This window comes from Heptranchias perlo, chromosome 1 (assembly GCF_035084215.1).
Source record: "Heptranchias perlo isolate sHepPer1 chromosome 1, sHepPer1.hap1, whole genome shotgun sequence".
NCBI classification, from domain to species: Eukaryota; Metazoa; Chordata; class Chondrichthyes; order Hexanchiformes; family Hexanchidae; genus Heptranchias; species Heptranchias perlo.
The window spans coordinates 58,293,827-58,315,986 of NC_090325.1; the positions used below are offsets into that span (position 1 = coordinate 58,293,827).

Here is a 22,160-nt window from a genome sequence, read left to right on the forward strand (position 1 = left end):
TCTGTTGTGCCCTGCACAACATGGCACAACAGAGAGGGGTGCCACCCATATTGAGGAGGAGGCGGAGGAGGAGGAGGCAGAAGAGGAGGAGCAACCCATGGGCAGTACAGTGACTCACCTGGCTGCTCGTGAGGCCATGGAGTCACTGATATGTAAACGGTTCTCCTAACGTCAGACAGTGTGAAGAGTCCAGTCCTCACCACCTGGACAGAGCAGCGGCCACACCAGCACCACCCGCCCCCTGCTCAAAATAGTTGTGCAACGACACATACACCCACTGTAGAGTGACCCAATCGGTGGCATCACGTGTGGGCATTCATGGTGAACCTCATGAAAGGGACTTATTATACAAGCCAGTTAAGAATGGCCAAGACATGGCAGTAGTGGTGACAATAATAATATTTAATGTGCCATTAACAAAAATCAAATATGAATAAAAAACGTGACAAACCGTCATACACCCTTGTGCGTCCCCTTTGTGCTCACAAAACCTTCGCCGTACGCTTACGAGTACTCCTTCCCCTGTGGCTGCAGCAGAGGTAGTGGCAGGTTGCTCTTGTTCATGCCCTGACCGATTAGATGCTTTGGGCCTACGCCCTCTGGGTTTCAGTGCCCCTGAGGGCCCCTCCAAAGACTGTTCCACCTGTACCTGTGCAGGGGCAGACTCAGCCACCTGGAGAGGAGGCAGCATTGCAGGTACTGGTTGAGAGTGGGGCAACGGGTGAGACGTGGGGTCGCTTTGAATGGCGTCCCCACTTCTATGTCCCCTTTTGCCATCTTCCCTCCCCTGGGCCAGGCCCACATCACTCCTACCACTCTGCTAGACGACGGTTTGGTGGACATGTATGAAGCTTTGTAAGGCCAGTGCCAGAGTACCTGCCTGCCTGTTTAAGGCGGCAGAAAGTTGCTCACCCTAAGTCCGAAGGGCCGTTGTCAGGGCCTCAATAGAATCATTGGTGAGCTGTGCTCGAAGCTCCATGGAGGCTAGCCTTCCCTCCATCACAGACATTCCCGCACTTACCCGCGACACTATCTCTGAGATGCCCTCACATCCCTGTGACAGTATCTCAGAGACCCCCTCCTCTACCTGTGCAACCATTCAACTCATGCAGGAGTTGGACTTATCCATCCTCTGCGCGATTGTGAAGAGTGCGCATGGCATTGTTCCAACACGTCGCAAATGCGCTGCTGCCCCTCGATCATTCTCCTTTTCATGGATGGCCCCCAGGGTTCAGCATCTGTGTCCAGCTGAGGAGAGCCTGGAGAAGAGTGCTCCCACCCACGCGGGCTCTCCACAGTTGTCCCCGCCACCAGTGTCTTCTCGTGCTCACGTGTGGTGACTCACCATGTGTGACCCCAACTAAGTGAGGACGGGGACCCACTGAGGTATGTGTATCTGCGCTGGTGGATGGCTCGCTCAGATGTGATGGTGCCCCCTCAGAGGCCAGCTGGTCCCCTGAGGAATCCCCTCCGCCGTCACGGCGGTCGATGAAGGCCTCTGAGAGGACAAAAGGCAATATTAAGCATGATGACAGATGTTGAGGTGCTGAAGATGGCAAGGCATGTTAACATCATTTGCTATTGTGAGTGCTGAATGTTAAAGTTCTGTCACCAGCCGTTTGTCGGGTGGCAGTCTCGGCGTCCCCAACGGACAAGCACTCAAGGGTGTGGCTTAGTTCAAGAGCTTCCTGCTCCGCGTCTGTGAGGACGACCAGATGTTGCGGCCCCCCCTCCGGTCTTCGCCCTCTCCCGTGCATTCTGGGCTCTCTTCTCCTATAAGGAGAAAAAATAGAGAGGCGTGAGTGAGGAATGGTGACGTGGCGAGCCGCTGAATGCATTGGTTTGGGTGAGACTGAGCGTGAAAGAGATGCATCAGAAGGTGAGTATGAGACAGAGCCATGACGTTGTATGAGGATTGGATTGAGTGGTAGTGGTGGGATGAGTACTGGGGAGGTGGGGAAGTGCAGGTAAGTTGAGGATGAGGTTTGAGTGGGTGTGAGGAGTGATGTGACAGTGTAGTGTTAGCAGTGCATAAGGAGTTGTGGGGTGGGGGCAGTGATGTGGAAGACGGAGTGTAGGAGAATGAGTAAGTGTACTCACTTTGGCTGACCTAGTTAGGTCATTGAAACGCTTCCTGCACTGTATTGATGTGCGGGAGATGTTGCTGCTGCTGGTGACTTCCTCTCCCACCTCGAGCCAGGCCTTCTTGGTGGCAGAGACAGGCCACTTCCTTCCGTCCGCCGGGTAGAAAATATCCCTCCTCCTCCTCACCCCATCCAGTAGGACCTGGAGTGAAGCATCGGTAAGTCTGGGAGCAGCCTTTCCCCTGGTCTGCTCCATTCTATAATTTTGGTTGTTTGCTGCAAGAGCAGCATTTGAGGACTGCCCCTTTAAATAGGGCTGCTCCAGCTGACAGCCTGTGATGCGGGTGCGTAGTCTGCCTGCTGCGCAGGTTGACGACAGAAAACCCGGAAGCTATGATAAGTGGCTTCAATTTACCCGCGATCGTGTGGGAAACGGACCGATTTCACTGGGTGGGTTACCCACGCGCCCAGCCGTCCCCCTGCTGCCATCCCGCCTCCCTGGTAATATCGGGGCCGAGATGTCTGGATTTAGTAGGAAAGTGTTGTGACTTTTTTCCAAAATTAATTAATTTTTTTTAGCCTGTTATTATACTACATTAAATTTTAGAGTGGAATTCCTGGGGAACCAATATGGTCACTGAACAGATTTTGAAAAACTTTATCAGAGATTTGCTCAGAGACGTGAGGTAAGCATTAGTTGTTTTGATCAGTTGATGTGAATTTGGACCCAATCAGAATACTTTGCTCCCTACAGACACAACAAAAATTTTCTCACACCCTAAGAATTTTACTACTCAAAATAGATATATTGTTAGAGAGAAAAAAAAATTCTTGCTGGCTCTGGAAAAGTTTCACTTTCATGAGTGAGTAATTTTCATAATCTTTCAGCATTACTTGTGTTTTTTTTCATCTTTCTAGTGTAATTGCCTGACTTCCATTTCTACAGAACTGTTTGCTTACCACTCACAGCTCAATAGCACAGAAAAGTCTGGAAAACACAGTATATACACTGAGTTAGGTAAACCTATCAATTGGAGCAGGCGAGCTTGGGTCTTGAAGTGGGCCTTGAGCCAACTAGCCTGGAATGCTTAGGGTCTCAGAGGCCTTGGAGTGGGCCTGGAGGGACCTGGGTAGGCTTGAGAGTGGAGCAGCAGGCCGCAGAGCAATATGGAGGTTAGTAGATAGTAGTCTGAAATTTCCTCCCTAAGATCATTATGATGGTGCCATAATCTGGGTAGGCTGGGATGGATTTTGGGGTGGGACCGGGTTGCACTAGTTGTCCCTCTTTTTCCACCCATCAAAATTTCCACCAGTAGTGGGAGTGGGTGCAAAAAGGGCCATCCCATTTCCGTGTGGACATAGTGAAATATCTGTGTGACATTGTGCCCTTATAATGCTGGGCATATGGGCTATCTCTGCCTCCCTGGCGTCCAGCATCATCAAGGGCTTTGGGGAGAGAACTTAACTTTAAAAGGCCAATTTCAGCAATGTAATCGACACAATGATGTTGATCATGTGTGATGGCCCAAGTATCACATATTAATCACTGTGGCCCCACATCTCTTGGTGTACATTGCTGGCATTAAAAGGCAAGACTGTTATGCCAGGAGAAAAAACAAGTTTGGTTCTACCTTTGTGATGTATTCATCAGTTTGCACCATCATTTTCACCGCTCCAGCAAATCCATCATTTTCTTCACCAGAACTGATTAAAGTATGAGCAGTTCAAGTATATGTTAAGAACATGGCTTATTATATAATACAATGTATATTATTAAAAGAGAAGGAAATCTAAAAATATGTTTTAAACTTACTCCGATTGGACCACTGTTTTATTTTGCAGATAAATTATCAATGATTTAAAGAAAATAATTGACTGATTTTTCTAATATTTATTTATCTTCTATTTTTTTCACTAGTATTGAAGTAATACGCCTGGGTAGTAGCTTCTATATTGATTGGGATAGTAAAATGTATTACCCAAAGAAGGACATTCCTGCACTAGCACGTACTACTACATTAACTGAGGAGCTTGGACAAATCAAGTATATTTTCTCCGATAAAACAGGGACTCTGACACAGAACATCATGCTATTCAACAAATGCACAATTAATGGCAAAATGTATGGTAAGGAACTGCGAAATGCATTTAGTCTAGATGCTTCTGTAAAGCACAATAAAGGAGAATTTCCACAGAGTTTTCCTGATCTCTTGCTATAACTTCATTGGAAGATCAGTAGAACCCCCAGAGAAATGGCATAAACAGTTGGCTTTAATCATTTGCGCCATTTCTCCAGGTGTTGCACTGGTCTTCCACTAAAGTTACAACAGGAGATCAGGTGAACCCCCTCAGAAATTCCAAGTGAATCAAACATGTATGTTCTGCTCTAGTAAATGTCATTTACTTAGTTTTTACACAAAATTGTAATGTGAATATGGCCAACCATTTGGAACAAACTGCAAAGCTGTGCCAAATCTAATATGGTTCACTAGATTCAAGTAGGAAGGCATCCATAATTACTTTTTTCTTTTGCTTCATACCCCTTCCTCCAAATTATATTTTTGTTTACTGTAAATAGATAGTTTGGGCTTATGGTTTGGATTTTCAAACAAAACAAAGATAAAACGTGATTCTCGTATCTTTCTCTTTTTGTATTGAAGGTCAGTCACATAAATTCTTCTCTGGCAGTTTCAGGCTAGATCCTAGTGGATATGATAAAAAAGAATGATGTGCAGTAAATGCTTTATTTCCTTTTCCCAATTTTACGACCCCCCTTCCTTTCCTGGGGGTGTTGGCATCTTTTTGGGATACAGTTCCACAAGCAAAGGCAGCTCCCTATTAGTTTACAAAACTGGCCATATTCATGTGCGAACCTTGACAATGAGTATTGTCAGGCTACTCAATTGTAGGACAATTTCAGATGAGCCCTGTAATATCCTCAGCAATATCAACTCAAGTGCACATCAAGTTATTTAGTTTGCTAGATAGTGATCAGGAACTAGACCCCTTACCAATTTTCCCTGGCCTAACCCAAGGGCACTGAGGCCAACTGTAGTACTCCTACTGCCGCCCTGGTTGAGCTTAGCTAACTTAGCACAGATTGGGATCTTCCTCTCAGTGTGGCACAGATACTCATTGGATAGATTTGTTAAGTCATTGGAGAAGCTGCAAAGGATGCTTTTCTAAATATATGTTTGGGATACCCAAATGTGGACGCACCAAAGATGTCTAACAGAATTGTAGTGTTCCGTAGCATCAGCTTAAGAGTAGCTGGGGAGCATTTGCTCCCCCAGTGGTATTTTTAATTTTGAGAATGCAATTCACCCCACCTGAGATGTGTCATGATCAATTTACAATGCCTGTCACGTGATTGTTGCCTGAAACTTATTGTCGGCTACCTTGCATTGCTTGGAGTTTAGACATCTGCTATTGAAGGAGGATGTTGATTGATCTTTTACTTGGTTAGTTAATGAGCTCAATTCCATATTTCAGAGTGAGGCTTCTTTCTCTCTCTCTCTCTCTCTGTTTTTACATGGCAGTGTATAGCTGCTGACTTGCGGGGAACTGGAGAAAGAGTTGGAAAACAGCTTGCTCAGAACTTTAATTGTATTGGTGGGCCTTCTAATCCCCGTGTCACATAGAGCTATGTTTGATGCTCAAAAACAATGTACACATTGCACAGGAAGAGGCTTTGTACAGGATCATGTGTGGAGAGCAGGACTCAGGTGTGGTTGAGGCTGATGGATACCTCACCTTAAGATAAGAATAGATAAGTAAGGAAGGAAACAGCATTAAGTTGTTATTAACTTAGGTTTGCTGTCGGTAAGGAAAATTGGAGGGCTACTTGCTATCAGCCTATCAGTGGCATCAAGTCTAATAGCACATATGTGATGCATCTCAGTGCTGTTTCCTCAGTGTGAGATGCAGAACAGTATTCATGCTAACCTCCATTGTCTTTTAATTAGGACTGCCTAGTTTGGTCATCAGATTCAAAGTGGGAAATGTATGCATTGTGAGAACTATGAGTACATTCAATAAATAATATTGAATAGAAAATTTGAAATGCATTTACTTTGAAAGAAGTATTACATTTAGAATATTTTTGCCTTTTATCAAGCTGAAACCATTTGTTGCTTTTTTGTGTTAACAGGTTATGTATATGATTTTGCTGGACAAAGGACAGAAATTACAGCAGTAAGAATTTTTCTCCCTTATTCTAGATTTATTATGTTCTACATAACATAGAATAAAAATATGTATGTAATCATGCTATAATTCATCCTCTACAAACAGCAGGGTCTTCAGGATACTGGTTTGATTCTTAGCCAAGCATCTCAGTTGCACAGAATCAAAAGAAATACAGAGAAATTGTTATGCTTGGAGCTTGCTAAGTTTTATTTTCAGCATTTATAGATTTTTTTAATCTTACTTGCTGAATGAAGGTTGTTTGAGTATTAAGCTATGGAAAATCTCTGACCAACCCATTAGGACCCAGAGTACAGTTTTTCAAATTCTATCTTTGCTTCCACCAGGGTCAAATTTGTGAGATAGTTGTCCTTGTTAACATTGCCTCAGACTGCATCATTTTTTTTAATACCTTTATATTATTCGTTCATGGGATGTGGGCGTCGCTGGCATGGCCAGCATTTATTGCCCATCGCTAATTGCCCTTGAGAAGGTAGTGGTGAGCCCCCTTCTTAAACTGCTGCAGTCCTTGTGGTGAAGGTTTTCCCATAGTGCTGTTAGGTAGGGAGTTCCAGGATTTTGACTCAGTGACGATGAAGGAACGGCGATATATTTCCAAGTCGGGATGGTGTGTGACTTGGTGGGAAACGTGAAAGTGATGTTGTTCCCACGTGTCTGCTGCCCGTGTCCTTCTAGGTGGTAGAGGTCACGGGTTTGGGAGATGCTGTCGAAGAAGCCTTGGCGAGTTGCTGCAGTGCATCCTGTGGATGGTACACACTGCAGCCACGGTGCACCGGTGGTGAAGGGAGTGAATGTTTAGGGTGGTGGATGGGGTGCCAATCAAGCATGCCGCTTTGTCCTGGATGGTGTTGAGTTTCTTGAGTGTTGTTGGAGCTGCAATCATCCAGGCAAGTGGAGCATATTCCATCATACTCCTGACTTGTGCCTTGTAGATGGTGGAAAGGCTTTGGGGAGTCAGGAGGTGAATCACTTGCTGCAGAATACCCAGCCACTGACCTGCTCTTGTAGCCACAGCATTTATGTGGCTGGTCCAATTAAGTTTCTGGTCAATGGTGACCCCCAGGATGTTGATGCAAAATTCTCCCTTAAAAAAAGATCTTATGGCTGAGGTGATCTGGTGATGCAATATTTTGGGCTGTTAGTATACTACTCCAGTGAATGGTAGGATGCATATTTCCACCCAATACCTACCACATACTGATTTCCCAATCTCATCTACTATGAAGTGGTGACAGGAAGCAGGGGCCTTCCCCACAGGGAGAGAGGGAATATTAAGCAGCATTTATACTATACCAGTAGCATAGATACAGTGCAGTTTAATATCCATCAACGTAAAGAAGTTGTGTTATAAATCCAGAGTCAGGGTGAATTAGAGTGAGACTCATCTGAGGAGAAACTGCTTTGTACGAATGCTACAGTTGTAGTGTAAATGCAGCCTTTGGTAGAGTCCTGTCATGTGCATCTGCTAGTTGCTAAATTTAGCAGCGGTGGTGGAAGCCAGGTAGAAGGTTGCTTGCCCTCTGCTCGATTTGGTGTGTAAGGAACCAAGAAAACAGGAAGGGGAGAAAATATCTTAAAAATAGGAAACTCCTTCTCAAATAAAGTTATCAGATTTTTAATTCAGAAGCCATGTAGCTTTCCCTGCTTTGCTTAATAATCTTCTGTTCATTTTGTACCTCCAGCAGATTCATTTGCAGTTTTGAGCTGTTCTAATGTGTGAGAAGAAAGTTCTGTAAAAAGTTACTGCAGTGGCTGGTGTTTTAATACTCCCAGATTGAATATAGATCCTTCAAAACTGAAAATCAGGGCCCAGAAGGCCCATATTGGAAGTGTGGCAAGCTGAGACTTTCATCTGCCTGTTTGCCGTCAACCTGATCTCGTCTCAAATTCTGGGGACAGGCTTATTTGAATAATAGGGGCACGTGCCTGCCCCACTAACAACGTTGTTGGGGTGCCCGCTCCACAGAACCAGGATGATTTTGCTGCTCACCGCTCCAACAGGGGAGCATATAATGGTCCAACCAGAGTCATAAAACTTGGAAATTAGCCTTTAAAGTTCCTGCCTTGTTGGTCTTCTGTTATCCTAACAATAATTTATCTCTCTTAAGTCGATTGTTATTGCAATATTGCATTGAAGTACCCACTTGCAGTCATGTGCAATTTGTTCTTTCATGGACTCTGCCCAATTTATGCTAAGATGTGAAACTACATAACATCCATTTAACCTTACAACCTATATCATTCATCCTTGACCTGGCCTTTCCTGGCATGACATTTTCATGGTCTTAGAAGTTCAGTAATTATTGTGTTTAACCATCTTTATCTGCACTTACCATTATAACATTCAATTCTGTTCCTTGACTGATCTTCGTAAAAGATATTAATTGGCATAGCATTACTTATTTTTGCTGGAAGTCTGTTCTATTACTCTGGAGAAAAAAATTCCAATTTGTAATTTCACCTGAGGCTTATTATTTTTGTACCTGACCTCTAGTTCTGCACTCCCTGTCTAGATAAATTACATTATTCACAAGATAATTTCATAATACCTATTTTGCTCAAGATGAAAATAAAATTAATTCTTATATTTTCAAAGATGATTGAGACTTCATAAACATTTCAAGCCTTGCAATGCAGCAGAAGTGTTTACTGATCAGGAAGATGTTGGACTGAATGATTGATAAATGAGTACACTTGTTCAGCAGCTCTTTTCCTGAGTTGATATATAAACAGATGCCAATCTTCTAAACCTTTTTAATAGCTGAGAAATGATCCAGCCAAGCCTAGTTTCGACCGATGAAAATTGAGTTTACTAAATTTGCTTCCACTTTCAAAATGGGTAGTAGAAATGAGCAAAGGAAGAAATAGGATTTGCAAAATGTTTTATATTTAATAGGCCCAAAATTATAATTGGGCCCTGGGCGATTTTGGGACAGTTATGTCTGGGGAGGTCCTTGGCTACCCTGGGAATTCAATCCCCTTGAGTCTTTAAAAGGCCTCAGCAGAATTGTCGCCACCTGAGAGCACCTGCCTGCCGTAGAATGCCGCAAAATGTGGCCTTGCTGCTCAGGCCAATGGGAGGGTGCTAGTGCATCCCCCCCCCCCCCCCACTGCGGAATCATCCTGAATTAACAAAGAATTTCACATATCTAAAATATTTTGGGATCCAGGCCATGACCCTGGCCTGGACCCCCAAAGTGGGACACATACGCACCATCGAAGAGGTCAGTATGTCTCTTTCTTCTCGGCGTACTAGGCATAGATTGCGGGGACTCTCAACGTAGGGAGTTCCCGCCCCTGGCCCTGCCCCTCCACTCACTAGCCTTGTATGGGGTAGGTAAAGGCCATTCCCTCTAGGAATTCCCAGCATTTCCAGGTCTCAGCTTATTTTCAGGCCCATTCACCACACACCTGTCAGAGTTATGTCAGGCATATGCCAGAAGAGCCAAGGACTTTCGGTACCAGATTAGGGAAAAATAGAGACAGCTGCAAGCAAAATTTTTTAAATAAATCCATTAAATTATATTTTAAATTGGGTAAATAATTCAGAATTAAATGCATGATAAAGTCCAGCTTAGAGAATCAGTGATTAATGGAATTATCCTGGTTAACAAACAAATTAAAAGATGAAAAGTGGCCTGTACAAATCCTGAAGAGGGAAAGAAGGAGGAGCTCACTGGAGTGAATACAAGAAAATGAAGAAGCACAGTGAAAGAGTGATCAGATGGACAAAAAGAGGCCTCGAGAAAAGCATAGCAGCTGGGGCTAAGAATAAGTTAAAAAAAACTTTCAGTACCATAATAGCAAGAGTACAGTCAAAAAGGAAATGAAAACAATAAAAGATACAAATAGACAGTAACGTACAGTATTGTAGCTCAGATCAATGAGTAGATTGCTGATTAAAAATCCTGCTGATCAGCACATACTTAACACAGGTAAACAACTTTAGACAAATTCCTCAGACTTGTTTCAATAATGTCAAGCTCATTAGGCACAGATTAACAATTTTTGCAAAAAACTGTTCTATTCAATAGGTGTTTCTAATTATAAACACAACATACCAAGTGACCTCAAGAGACACTTATGACTTTTAAGAAAATGCCTTACAAGACAAAATTAAGATTCTTACTGAAATAGATAGGCTGGATCTGCAAAACCATGGGGAGGTCCTTGGCTACCCTGGGAATTCAATCCCCTTGAGTCCTTAAAAGGCCTCAGTATCTCATTTTGGTTAGGCACAATCTTCAGTCAGCATAATACTGAGAAACCACGATGGCATCATGAAAGAGTGTGTGACACATTAGAAACCAATTAAGAAAAGAAAACAAAATGGGCTAGAAAAGGTCCTGTTGTTGAGGGAGCACTATTGTGTTGGTTCAAAAATGCCAGAGCAGGATATAGCAATACAAGGGCACCTGGTGAAAAACATCAACATGCATGGAATTAGCAGATAGCTAGCTAAAAGCTGCCCTAGCGATTTTATTATCTGCACCATACACAGTAGAAAACTGGTCTAGTAACTTTAATCAAAGGATTATGTGCCAGAAGATTTCTTTAATGAAACATGAGACTACAGCAATTTCTATTGTTTTCAAGCAGGCGTTAATGAGTTGCAACAAAAGTGTTCAAAAGAGGTCAATGTCTTCACAATAAAGAGAAAGGGGGCAATTTTAATCTAACCCACCTGCCAGGAAACTGACAGATCGGGGCGAATGCTGGTTTTACAAGCCGTCTGAATTTACTCTCCATTAAAACCAGCGTTCCACACAACCCCGTGGGCTTCCTGCCCAGCAAGTTAGGTTAAAATTACCCCCAAAATATTTAAATTGTATGTATTCCTGCACCGTACTATGTCGACGTATTCGTTCAATACATTTGTTTGATGATATGATAAATGTGCTATTGTGCTTTATTACATAAATATTTAATTCATACAGCATTTCATGTTCTTGCAATTTTATTTAATTTGCACATAAGGCCTTATACATACAACACTTCAAAATTGTTTGTTAAAGCTAATGAAAATTATCAGAGTATATTGTTCCACTAAATGGAATCATTTGCTGAAAGAAATCAAACATCCCAAACTGTACACCCGATATTGCAACAGCTTTGTTACTATACTTTATCGCAACATCACGATGTATGAACAGAAAACAAATAATACTGGTTGCCTCGTGGAAATGGGAATTTCCCTCAAACCTTAGAGTTTATGTGTTAGTAATACTTTCCATTTTAATACACAAGCAATAAATAAGCATGTATTTGGAAAAAGCTAAAATATTTTCATATTGTTTCATCTCCACAGAAAACAGAGAAAGTGGACTTTACATTTAATTCTATGGCAGACCCGAAATTTGTGTTCTATGACCACAGTCTTGTGGAAGCTGTTAAAGTTGGTGACCCTAAAGTCCATGAATTTTTTCGCCTGCTTTCACTTTGCCACACAGTGATGCCTGAGGAAAAATGCAAAGGTAAGAAATGTGATTCTTGGGAAAGAGGAGGTTGGCTATTAAGGATGAGAAAAGGAGTTGAATTTTACCTTCTTCTTTGAAGTTTAGTTATTGAAACATTTTGGCATTCTCTTTTCAATACTGGAAGTACTGCTACTTTTGCAAAATATAGTGTTGCTTTGTATAATTTCTTCATTTTTTTGTTGAATTTCATGAAGACACTTCTGTAACACAATTTAGTGTTAGAAAAAGAAATTATTCTGCCCCCAGCATTTTGGCAGGGATAGGTTGGGGGGGGGGGAAGATTAAAATCTAAAGAGTAAGGTTCGATTTATCCCCTGTAAAATCCAACATTTTGCATGCTCCATTGTAGTACACAACTGTAACTACTTCTGCTTCCAGATTAATCTTACAAACTAGCAGGTCTCCCATGGCATTGCTTACAATAAGTAGAATTATATTTGAATTTATTTTTAGAAGTGTTATACCATGCACTGTTATCAGCCCCCTCCTCAAAAAACCCACCCTTGACCCTTCTGTCCTTGCAAACGACCACTCCATCTCCAACCTTCCTTTCCTCTCCAAAGACCTTGAACGTGTCGCTACTTCCCAAATCCACGCCCATCTTTATCGCAACTCCACGTTTGAACCCCTCCAATCAATATTTCCGCCCCTGTCAAAATTCTTACAGGGCTTAACAGGGTAGATGCAAGGAGGATATTTCTCCTGGCTGGGGAGTCTAGAACCAGGGGTCACAGTGTCAGAATAAGGGGTAGGCCATTTAGGACTGAGATGAGGAGAAATTTCTTCATTCAGAGGGTGGTAAATCTTTGAGCCTCCACAGCCCTCTGGGGTAGAGAATTCCAGTCATTGAGTACATTCAAAAGAGAGATCGATAGATTTCTAGATATTAAAGGCATCAAGGGATATGGGGATGGTGCAGGAAAATGGTGTTGAGGTAGGAGACCAGCCATGATCTTGTTGAATGATGGAGCAGGTTCGAGGGGCTGGATGGCCTACTCCTGTTCATATGTTCTGTCACAGCACTGAAACAGCCCTTATCAAAGTCACAAATGACATCCTATGTGACTGACCGTGGTAAACTATCCCTCTTCATCCTTCTCAACCTGACTGCAGCCTTTGACACGGTCTTTCTCCAACGCCTCTCCTCCGTTGTTCAACTGGGTGGGACTGTCCTTGCCTGGTTCCATTCCTATCTATCCAGCTGTAGCCAGAGAATCATCTGCAATGGCTTCTCTTCCTGCTTCCGCACTGTTACCTCCGGAGTTCCCCAAGGATCTATCCTTGGCCCCTTCCAATTTCTCATTTATATGCTGCCCCTCGGCAACATCATCCAAAAACAAAATGTCACATTCCACATGTATGCTGACTACACCCAGCTCTACCTCACCACCACCTCTCTCAACCCCTTCATTGCCTCTGATTTGTCACGCTGCTTGTCCGACATAGTAGAGATTTCCGCCAATTAAATATTGGGAAGACTGAAGCAATTGTCTTCGGCCCCCACCCCAGCTCCGTTCCCTAGCCACCGACTCCAGCCCCCTCCCTAGCCACTGTCTGAGGTTGAATCAGACTGTTCGCAACCTCGGAGTCCTATTTGAACTTCTGACTCCATTTCTTCTCCATTACCAAGACCATCTACTTCCACCTCCGTAACATCGCACATCTCTGCCCCTGCCTCAGCCAATCTGCTGTTGAAACCCGCATCCATGCCTTCGTTACCTCAAGACTCAATTATTCCAATGCTCTCCTGGCCAGCCTACCACCTACCATGCTCTGTAAACTTCAGCCCATACAAAACTCTGTTGCCCGTATCCTAACTCTCAATAAGTCCCACACACACATCACCCTTGTGTTTGCTGACCTACTTTGGCTCCCGATTCGACAACACTTCGATTTTAAAATTCTCAACCTTGTGTTCAAATCCCCCCATTGCCTCGCCCCTCCCAATCTCTGTAACTTCCTCCAGCCCTACAACCCCACGAAACCTCTGCGATCTTCCAATTCTGGCTTCTTGCGCATCCCCGCTTTCCTTCGCTCCACCATTGGCGCCCGTGCCTTCAGCTGCCTAGGCCCTAAGCTCTTGAATTCCCTCCCTTAACCTCTCCGCCTCTCTACTTCTCTCACCTTCTTTAAGGCGCTCCTTAAAATCTACCTCTTTGACCAAGCTTTTGGTCACTTGTCCTAATATCTCTTTATGTGGCTCGGTGTCAAATTTTGTCTGGTAATGCTCCTGATAAGTGTCTTGGGACTTTCGACTAAGTTGAAGGCGCTATATATTTTTTCAATTCATTCATGGGATATGGATGTCACTGGCAAGGCAAGCATTTATTGCTCATCCCTAATTGCCCTTGAGAAGGTGGTGGTGAGCCGCCTTCTTGAACCGCTGCAGTCCATGTGGCAAAGGTACTCCCACAGTGCTGTTAGGGAGTTCCAGGATTTTGACCCAGCGATGATGAAGGAATGGAGATATATTTCCAAGTCAGGATGGTTTGTGACTTGGAGGGGAACGTGCAGGTGGTGTTGTTCCCATGCGCCTGCTGCCCTTATCCTTCTAGGTAGTAGAGGTTGCGAGGTGTTTTTGAAGAAGCCTTGGCGAGTTGCTGCAGTGCATCTTGTAGATTGTACACGCTCCAGCCACGTTGCACCGGTGGTGAAGGGAATGAATGTTTAGGGTGGTGGATGGGGTGCCAATGAAGCGGGCTGCTTTGTCCTGGATGGTGACGAGCATCTTGAGTGTTGTTGGAGCTGCACTCATCCAGACAAATGGACAGAATTCCATCACACTCCTGACTTGTGCCTTGTAGATGGTGGAAAGGCTTTGAGGAGTCAGGAGGTGAGTCACTTGCTGCAGAATACCCTCTCACCTGCCCTTGTAGCCAGAGTATTTGTGTGGCTGGTCCAGTTAAGTTTCTGGTCAATGGTGACCCCCAGGATGTTGATGGTGGGGGATTCGATGATGGTAATGCCGAATCCCCTTGAATGTCATGAGGAGGTGGTTAGACTCTCTCTTGTTGGAGATGGTCATTGCCTGGTACCTGTGTGACACGAATGTTACTTGTCACTTATCAGCCAAGCCTGGATGTTATCCAGGTCTTGCTGCATGCGGGCATGGACTGCTTCATTATTTGAGGGGTTATCTGAACACTGTGCAATCATCAGCAAACATCCCCACTTCTGACTTTATGATGGAGGGAAGGTCATTGATGAAGCAGCTGATGATGGTTGGACCAAGCACACTGAGGAACTCCTGCAGCAATGTCCTGGGATGATTGGCCTCCAACAACCACTACCATCTTCCTTTGTGCTCGATATGACTCCAGCCACTGAAGAGTTTTCCCCGAGTCCCATTGTCATCAATTTTACTAGGGCTTCTTGATGCCACATTCTGTCAAATGCTGCCTTGATGTCAAAGGCAGTCATTCTCACCTCACCAAGCATGCAAGTTGTTGTTGTTGTTGTAATCCACAGTGCTAAGGTTGATCTATGTCCCAATAAGGACACAAAGTGTAAATATTATTAATTAAACTCAACCTTAGATCAATAAGAGTTTCACTGTTGTTTGGTGCAGATTGGAAATGCTTGTAAGTTTCAGAAACACCTACCATTAAACAACAGGCTTTCCTGCTTTTAAATTTGTTTTGCATTTGTAACAAAACATGAAATCTGGAGTCTGACAGACAAAATGAGTATTTGATGTAGTGGTTTTATATACACACCAATGATCTCCTGTGGCACTGCTTATGGTAAGTCAAAGGATGCACTACCTTATAAAAACAGTTGTATTATGTCATAGGAACATAGGAACAGGAGTAGGCCATTCAGCCCCTCGTGCCTGCTCCGCCATTTGATAAGATCATGGCTGATCTGTGATCTAACTCCGTATACCTGCCTTTGGCCCATATCCCTTAATACCTTTGGTTGCCAAAAAGCTATCTATCTCACATTTAAATTCAGCAATTGAGCGAGTATCATTTGCCGTTTGCGGAAGAGAGTTCCAAACTTCTACCACCCTTTGTGTGTAGAAATGTTTTCTAATCTCACTCCTGAAAGGTCTGGCTCTAATTTTTAGACTGTGGCCCCTACTCCTAGAATCCCCAACCAGCGGAAATAGTTTCTCTCTATCCACCCTATCCATTCCCCTTAATATCTTATAAACTTCGATCAGATCACCCCTTAACCTTCTAAACTCCAGAGAATACAACCCCAATTTGTGTAATCTCTCCTCGTAACTTAACCCTGAAGTCCGGGTATTTTTCTAGTAAACCTACGCTGCACTCCCTCCAAGGCCAATACGTCCTTCCGAAGGTGCGGTGCCCAGAACTGCTCGCAGTACTCCAGGTGCGGTCTAACCAGGGTTTTGTATAGCTGCAGCATAACTTCTGCCCCCTTGTACTCTAGTCCTCTAGATATAAAGGCCAGCATTCCATTAGCCTTATTGATTATTTTCTGCACCTGTTCATGACACTTCAATGATCTATGTACCTGAACCCCTAAGTCCCTTTGGACATCCACTGTTTTTAACTTTTTAACCATTTAGAAAGTACCCTGTTCTATCCTTTTTTGATCCAAAGTGGATGACCTCACATTTGTCTACATTGAATTCCATTTGCCACAGTTTTGCCCATTCACCTAATCTATCAATATCGCTTTGTAATTTTATGTTTTCATCTACACTGCTTACAATGCCACCAATCTTTGTGTCATCGGCAAACTTAGAGATGAAACTTTCTATGCCTTCATCTAAATCGTTAATAAATATTGTGAATAATTGAGGCCCCAAGACAGATCCCTGCGGGACTCCACTAGTCACATCCTGCCAATGTGAGTACCTACCCATTATCCCTACTCTGTCGCCTTTCGCTCAGCCAACTTCCTAACCAAGTCCGTACTTTTCCCTCGATTCCATGGGCTTCTATCTTAGCTAACAGTCTCTTATGTGGGACCTTATCAAATGCCTTCTGAAAGTCCATATAAATAACATCCATTGACATTCCCCTGTCCACTACTTTAGTCACCTCTTCAAAAAATTCAATCAGATTTGTCAGGTACGACCTACCTTTCACAAATCCATGCTGGCTCTCTCTGATTAACTGAAAATTCTCGAGGTGTTCAGTCACCCTATCCTTAATTATAGACTCCAGCAATTTCCCCACAACAGATGTTAGGCTAACTGGTCTATAATTCCCTGGTTTCCCTCTCTCTCTCCTTTCTTAAAAAGCGGAGTGACGTGCAATTTTCCAATCTAGAGGGACAGTTCCTGAATCTAGAGAACTTTGAAAGATTTGTTAGGGCATCTGCAATGTGCTTAGCTACTTCCTGTAAAACCCTGGGATGGAAACCATCTGGTCCTGGGGATTTGTCACTCTTTAGTGCTATTATTTTCTTCATTACTGTTGCTTTGCTTATGTTAATTTTATCAAGTCCCTGTCCCCGATTCAATATTAGTTTTCTTGGGATTTCCGGCATGCTATCCTCTTTTTCTACTGTAAATACTGACGCAAAGTAATCGTTCAACATGTCCGCCATTTCCCCATTGTCAATGACAATATCCCCACTTTCAGTTTTTAAGGGGCCAACACTGCTCTTGACCACCCTCTTTTTCCTAATGTCACTATAAAAGTTCTTCGTATTGGTTTTGATATCCCTTGCAAGTTTCTTTTCATACTCTCTTTTTGTAGCCCTTACTATCTGTTTTGTGACCCTTTGTTGATCTTTGTATCTTTCCCATTCGCCAGGATCTGAGCCATTTTTTTGCCTTTTTGTATGCCCTTTCCTTATGTCTTATACTGTCCCTTCCCTTTTTAGTTGTCCATGGCTGTTTTTTTCGGCAAGTAGAGTTCTTGCCCCTCAGGGGTATAAACCGACTCTGTATCACGTTAAATGTTTCTTTAAACATTTCCCACTGATCATCAGTCGTTTTACCCATTAACAGATTTGTCCAGTTTACTGTGGACAGTCTCTGTCTCACTGTCTCATCCCATTGAAGTCGGCCTTACCCAAGTCTAGAATCTTAGCAGCTGACTCACGTTTTTCCCTTTCAAACACTACATTGAACTCGATCATGTTATGATCGCTATTGGATCGATGTTCGCATACAGTTAAGCCTTTAACTGAATCTGGTTCATTACTCATTACTAAATCTAGTATGGCTTGCCCCCTTGTTGCCTCTAGGACATACTGCTGTAGAAAACTATCCCGGACACACTCAAGAAATTCACTACCTTTCTGACTGTTGCTAGTCTGCTTTTCCGAATCTATGTGAAGGTTAAAGTCCCCCATCAAGACCACTATGCCTGTCTTACACGCTTGTCTAATCTCTGCATTTATACAATCTAGCGCTTCAGAGCTGCTGCCAGAGGTCCTATACACTATTCCCACTATAGTCTTCGATCCTTTCCTATTTCTCATTTCAACCCATAAGGTCTCTGTTGGCTGCTTACCTCTCGTTATATCCTCCTTTATCATTGAAGTGATTTCATCTCTAATCATGAAGGCTATTCCTCCCCCTCTTCCATTTTCCCTGTCTCCCCTGTAGACCTTATAACCCGGTTCCCAATCCTGACCACCCTGCAGCCATGTCTCAGTTATAGTTATCATGTCATACCCTCCAATTTGAATTTGAACCTGTAGTTCATTTAATTTATTCCTTATACTCCATGCATTTGTATATAGAACTCTTAGTTGGGCCACACACCCTAGCCTGACCTTCAGCTTTGACGCTGGGTTAATCGCCTTACGCCTTCTAGTTTTCACTTTATCTGTAGTGCCTAAAGAACACTTTCTTTCTGCTGCTCTACGCTTTTCCCTTTCACTTGTTCTTGAACAACTATTTGTACTATTTGCATTGTAAATTTCCCCTGGGTCCTCCCCTCTCTTGCTGCTTTCAACTTTACTCCCTTCTGACTCCCCGCTCAGGTTCCCATCCCCCTGCCACTCTAGTTTAAACCTTCCCCAACAGCACTAGCAAACACCCCCGCGAGGACATCGGTCCCAGTCCTGCTCAGGTGTAACCCGTCCCGCTTGTACAGGTCCCACCTTCCCCAGAACCGGTCCCAATGTCCCAGGAATCTAAATCTCTCCCTCCTGCACCATCCCTGCAGCCACGCATTCATCCGGTCTATTTTCCTGTTCCTATACTCACTAGCATGTGGCACTGGTCGTAATCCTGAGATCACTACCTTTGAAGTCCTGCTTTTTAATTTATCTCCTAACTCCTTAAATTCACTTTGCAGGACCTCATCCCTTTTTTTAAACCTATGTCGTTGGTACCGATGTGGACCACGACTACTGGCTGTTCACCCTCCCCCTCCAGAATGTCCTGCAGCCGCTCCGCAACATCCTTGACCTTCGCACCAGGGAGGCAACATACCATCCTGGAGTCATGTTTGCGGCCACAGAAACGCCTATCTGTTCGCATTACAATTGAATCCCCTATCACTACAGCCCTGCCACTCTTCTTCCTCCCCTCCCGTGCAGCAGAGCCACCCGTGGTGCCATGAACTTGGCTCTTGCTGCTTTCCCCTGATAAGCCATCTCCCCCAACGGTATCTAAGGCGCTATATCTGTTTGAGAGGGAGATGGCCCCAGGGGATTCCTGCTCTACCTGCCTAGTCCTTTTACTCTGCCTGGCGGTCACCCATTTCCTTTCCAACTGTGTAATCTTTACCTGCGGTGTGACCACCTCACTGAACGTGCTAGCCACGATAGTCTCAGCATCACGGATGCTCCACAGCGAATCCACCCGCAGCTCCAGCTCTGAAATGCGGTTAGCCAGTAGCTGCAGCTGGACACACTTCCTGCACACATGGTCGCCAGGGACACTGGTAGCGTCCATGACTTCCCACATAGTGCAGGAGGAGCATATCACGGGTGCGAGCTCTGCTGCCATGACTTGCCTTAGATTTACACTGCGTTCATCTCAGACTCTCCTCCCGCTCTCGGTCTCTCCTTTTTTACTGTGCTCACCTCTCGGACTCTCCTGCCTCACCTGTGATGTCATGTAATGCATAATGTATTATTCTGCTAAAATATAACTCAGTTTTATTAACATACATGTGGAAGTTGTCCCCGGCTTGGATGATGTTGCGAAGGGCAGCATGTAGAGGAGGAAGTGGAGGAAGCGAAGGATAGATCCTTGGGGGAACTCCAGAGGTGACAATGAAGAGATAGGAAGAGAAGCCATTGGTAGAGAAGCAGTAATAATGAGGGCCTTCCTACTAAGCTGGACAATAGAGGAGAGGCATGAACAGTGATTTTTAATTCTCATTAGAATCAAAAAAGGCATGTACTGTAACCTGTACTCTCTCTGTCTGTTTCTTTCTCTCTGTCTGTGTCTTCTGCTCTCTGTCCCTCTCTGTTTCTCACCTGTTATCTGTTTCCCTCTCTCCCTTCCAGCCACCCTCTCTTTCAAAATAAAAATAAACACTTCTAAATAGTTTTCATGGCAAACCCTACCTCAATAAAGATTCTAACAGAGTTTTGATTTATTACCATTGAGAAAGTATATTGGTTGGTTAAGTTTCAACTGTATCTTTATTGGTAGATTTTCCCCACTGCTTATAGTTACTGAGCTCCGATTTGTTGCTCCTTTACGAATATGAAATTGTAGACAATCAGATGGAAGTATGATACAGAAATTTGCATATAGATAGTGTGACAGGCACTAAAATGTAATGGGCAGCAAATGCATGCTAGATGTACTGGCCTAGAAATTGGGCTGCAGGCGCCTTTTTTCAGGTGTTACGCGGCTTACTAAGGCCCCAATATATTAATTTACTGTAAGACGCCAGTACTGAAAGTCGGTAGAAGGCTGAAAGCACCAACCCTGCCTATTGGAAAAATCAGGTTGCGACCCTTAAGTCTCTTAGACCTATGTGTGGAGGCAGAAGATGTGGGTCTGGTTCTTAATGAATACTTTGCATCTGTCTTCACAAAGGAGTGGGACGATGCAGAGATTGTAGTTAAGGAGGAGGAGTGTGAAATATTGGATGGATAAGCATAGTGAGAGGGGAAGTATTAAGGGGTTTAGCATCTTTGAAAGTCGACAAAATGCCAGGCCCAGATGAAATGTATCCCAAGCTGTTAAAAGAAACGAGGGAGGAAATAATGGAGGCTCTGACCATCATTTTCCAATCCTCCCTGGCTACAGGCGTGGTGCCGGAGGATTGCTAACATTGTACCGTTATTTAAAACGGGAGAAAAGGATAGACCTATTACAGGCCAGTCAGTCTAATCTAGGTGGTGGGCAAATTATTCGAATCAATTCTGAGGGACAGTATAAACCATCATTTGGAAAGGCATGGATTAATCAAGGACAGTCAACATGGATTTGTTAAAGGAAGATCGTGTTTGACTAACTTGATTGAATTTTTTGAGGAGGTAACAAGGAGGGTCGATGACGGTAGTGCGTTTGATGTAGTCTACATGGATTTTAGTAAGGCTTTTGACAAGGTCCCACATGGCAGATTTACTTTTTTGATCAAAGCTCACGGAATCCAAGGGAAAGTGGCAAATTGGATCCAAAATTGGCTCAATGGCAGGAAGCAAAGGGTAGTGGTGGACGGGTGTTTTTGGGACTAGAAGGCTGTTTCCAGTGGGGTTCCACAGGGTTCAGTACTAGGTCCCTTGCTTTTTGTGGTATATATTAATGATGTCGACTTAAATGTAGGGGGCATGATTACGAAGTTTGCAGATGATACAAAAATTGGCCGTGTGGTTGATAGTGAGGAGGAAAGCTGTAAACTGCAGGAAGATATCAACGGACTGGTCAGATGGGCAGAAAAGTGGCAAATGGAATTCAATCCAGAGAAGTGTGACGTAATGCATTTGGGGAGGTCAAACAAGGCAAGGGAATACACAATAAATGGGAGGATACTGAGAGGTGTAGAAGAAGCGAGGGACCTTGGATTGTATGTCCACAGATCCCTGAAGGTAGCAGGACAGGTAGATAAGGTGGTTAAGAAGGCTTCCGGGATACTTTCCTTTGTTAGCCGAGGCATAGAATATAAGAGCAGGGAGGTTATGCTAGAACTGTGTAAAACACTGGTTAGGCCACAGCTTGAGTACGGTGTACAGTTCTGGTCACCACATTACAGGAAGGATGTGATTGCATTAGAGAGGGTACAGAGGAGATTTATGAGAATGTTGCCAGGTCTGGAGAATTTTAGCGATGAGGAAAGATTGGATCGGCTGGGATTCTTTTCTTTGGAACAGAGGAGGCTGAGGGATGATTTAATTGAGGTCTATAAAATTATGAGGGGCCGAGATAGAGTGGACAGGAAGGACCTATTTCCCTTAGCAGAGAGGTCAATAACCAGGGGGCATAGATTTAAAGTAATTGGTAGAAGGATTAGAGGGGAATTGAGGAACATTTTTTTCATCCAGATGATGGTAG

General features: G+C 43.8%; 1 protein-coding gene across 1 annotated transcript in view; it reads left to right on the forward strand.

Annotated features, from left to right (window-relative positions):
* LOC137328374 (probable phospholipid-transporting ATPase IM) overlaps window positions 1-22,160 on the forward strand; it is a 206,246-nt gene that overhangs the window by 105,694 nt on the left and 78,392 nt on the right. Inside the window, exons 14-16 of the mRNA XM_067994373.1 lie at window positions 4,003-4,211; window positions 6,235-6,278; window positions 11,599-11,764. Of these exons, the coding sequence (XP_067850474.1) occupies window positions 4,003-4,211; window positions 6,235-6,278; window positions 11,599-11,764 (419 nt within the window). The remainder of the gene's footprint in view (window positions 1-4,002; window positions 4,212-6,234; window positions 6,279-11,598; window positions 11,765-22,160) is intronic.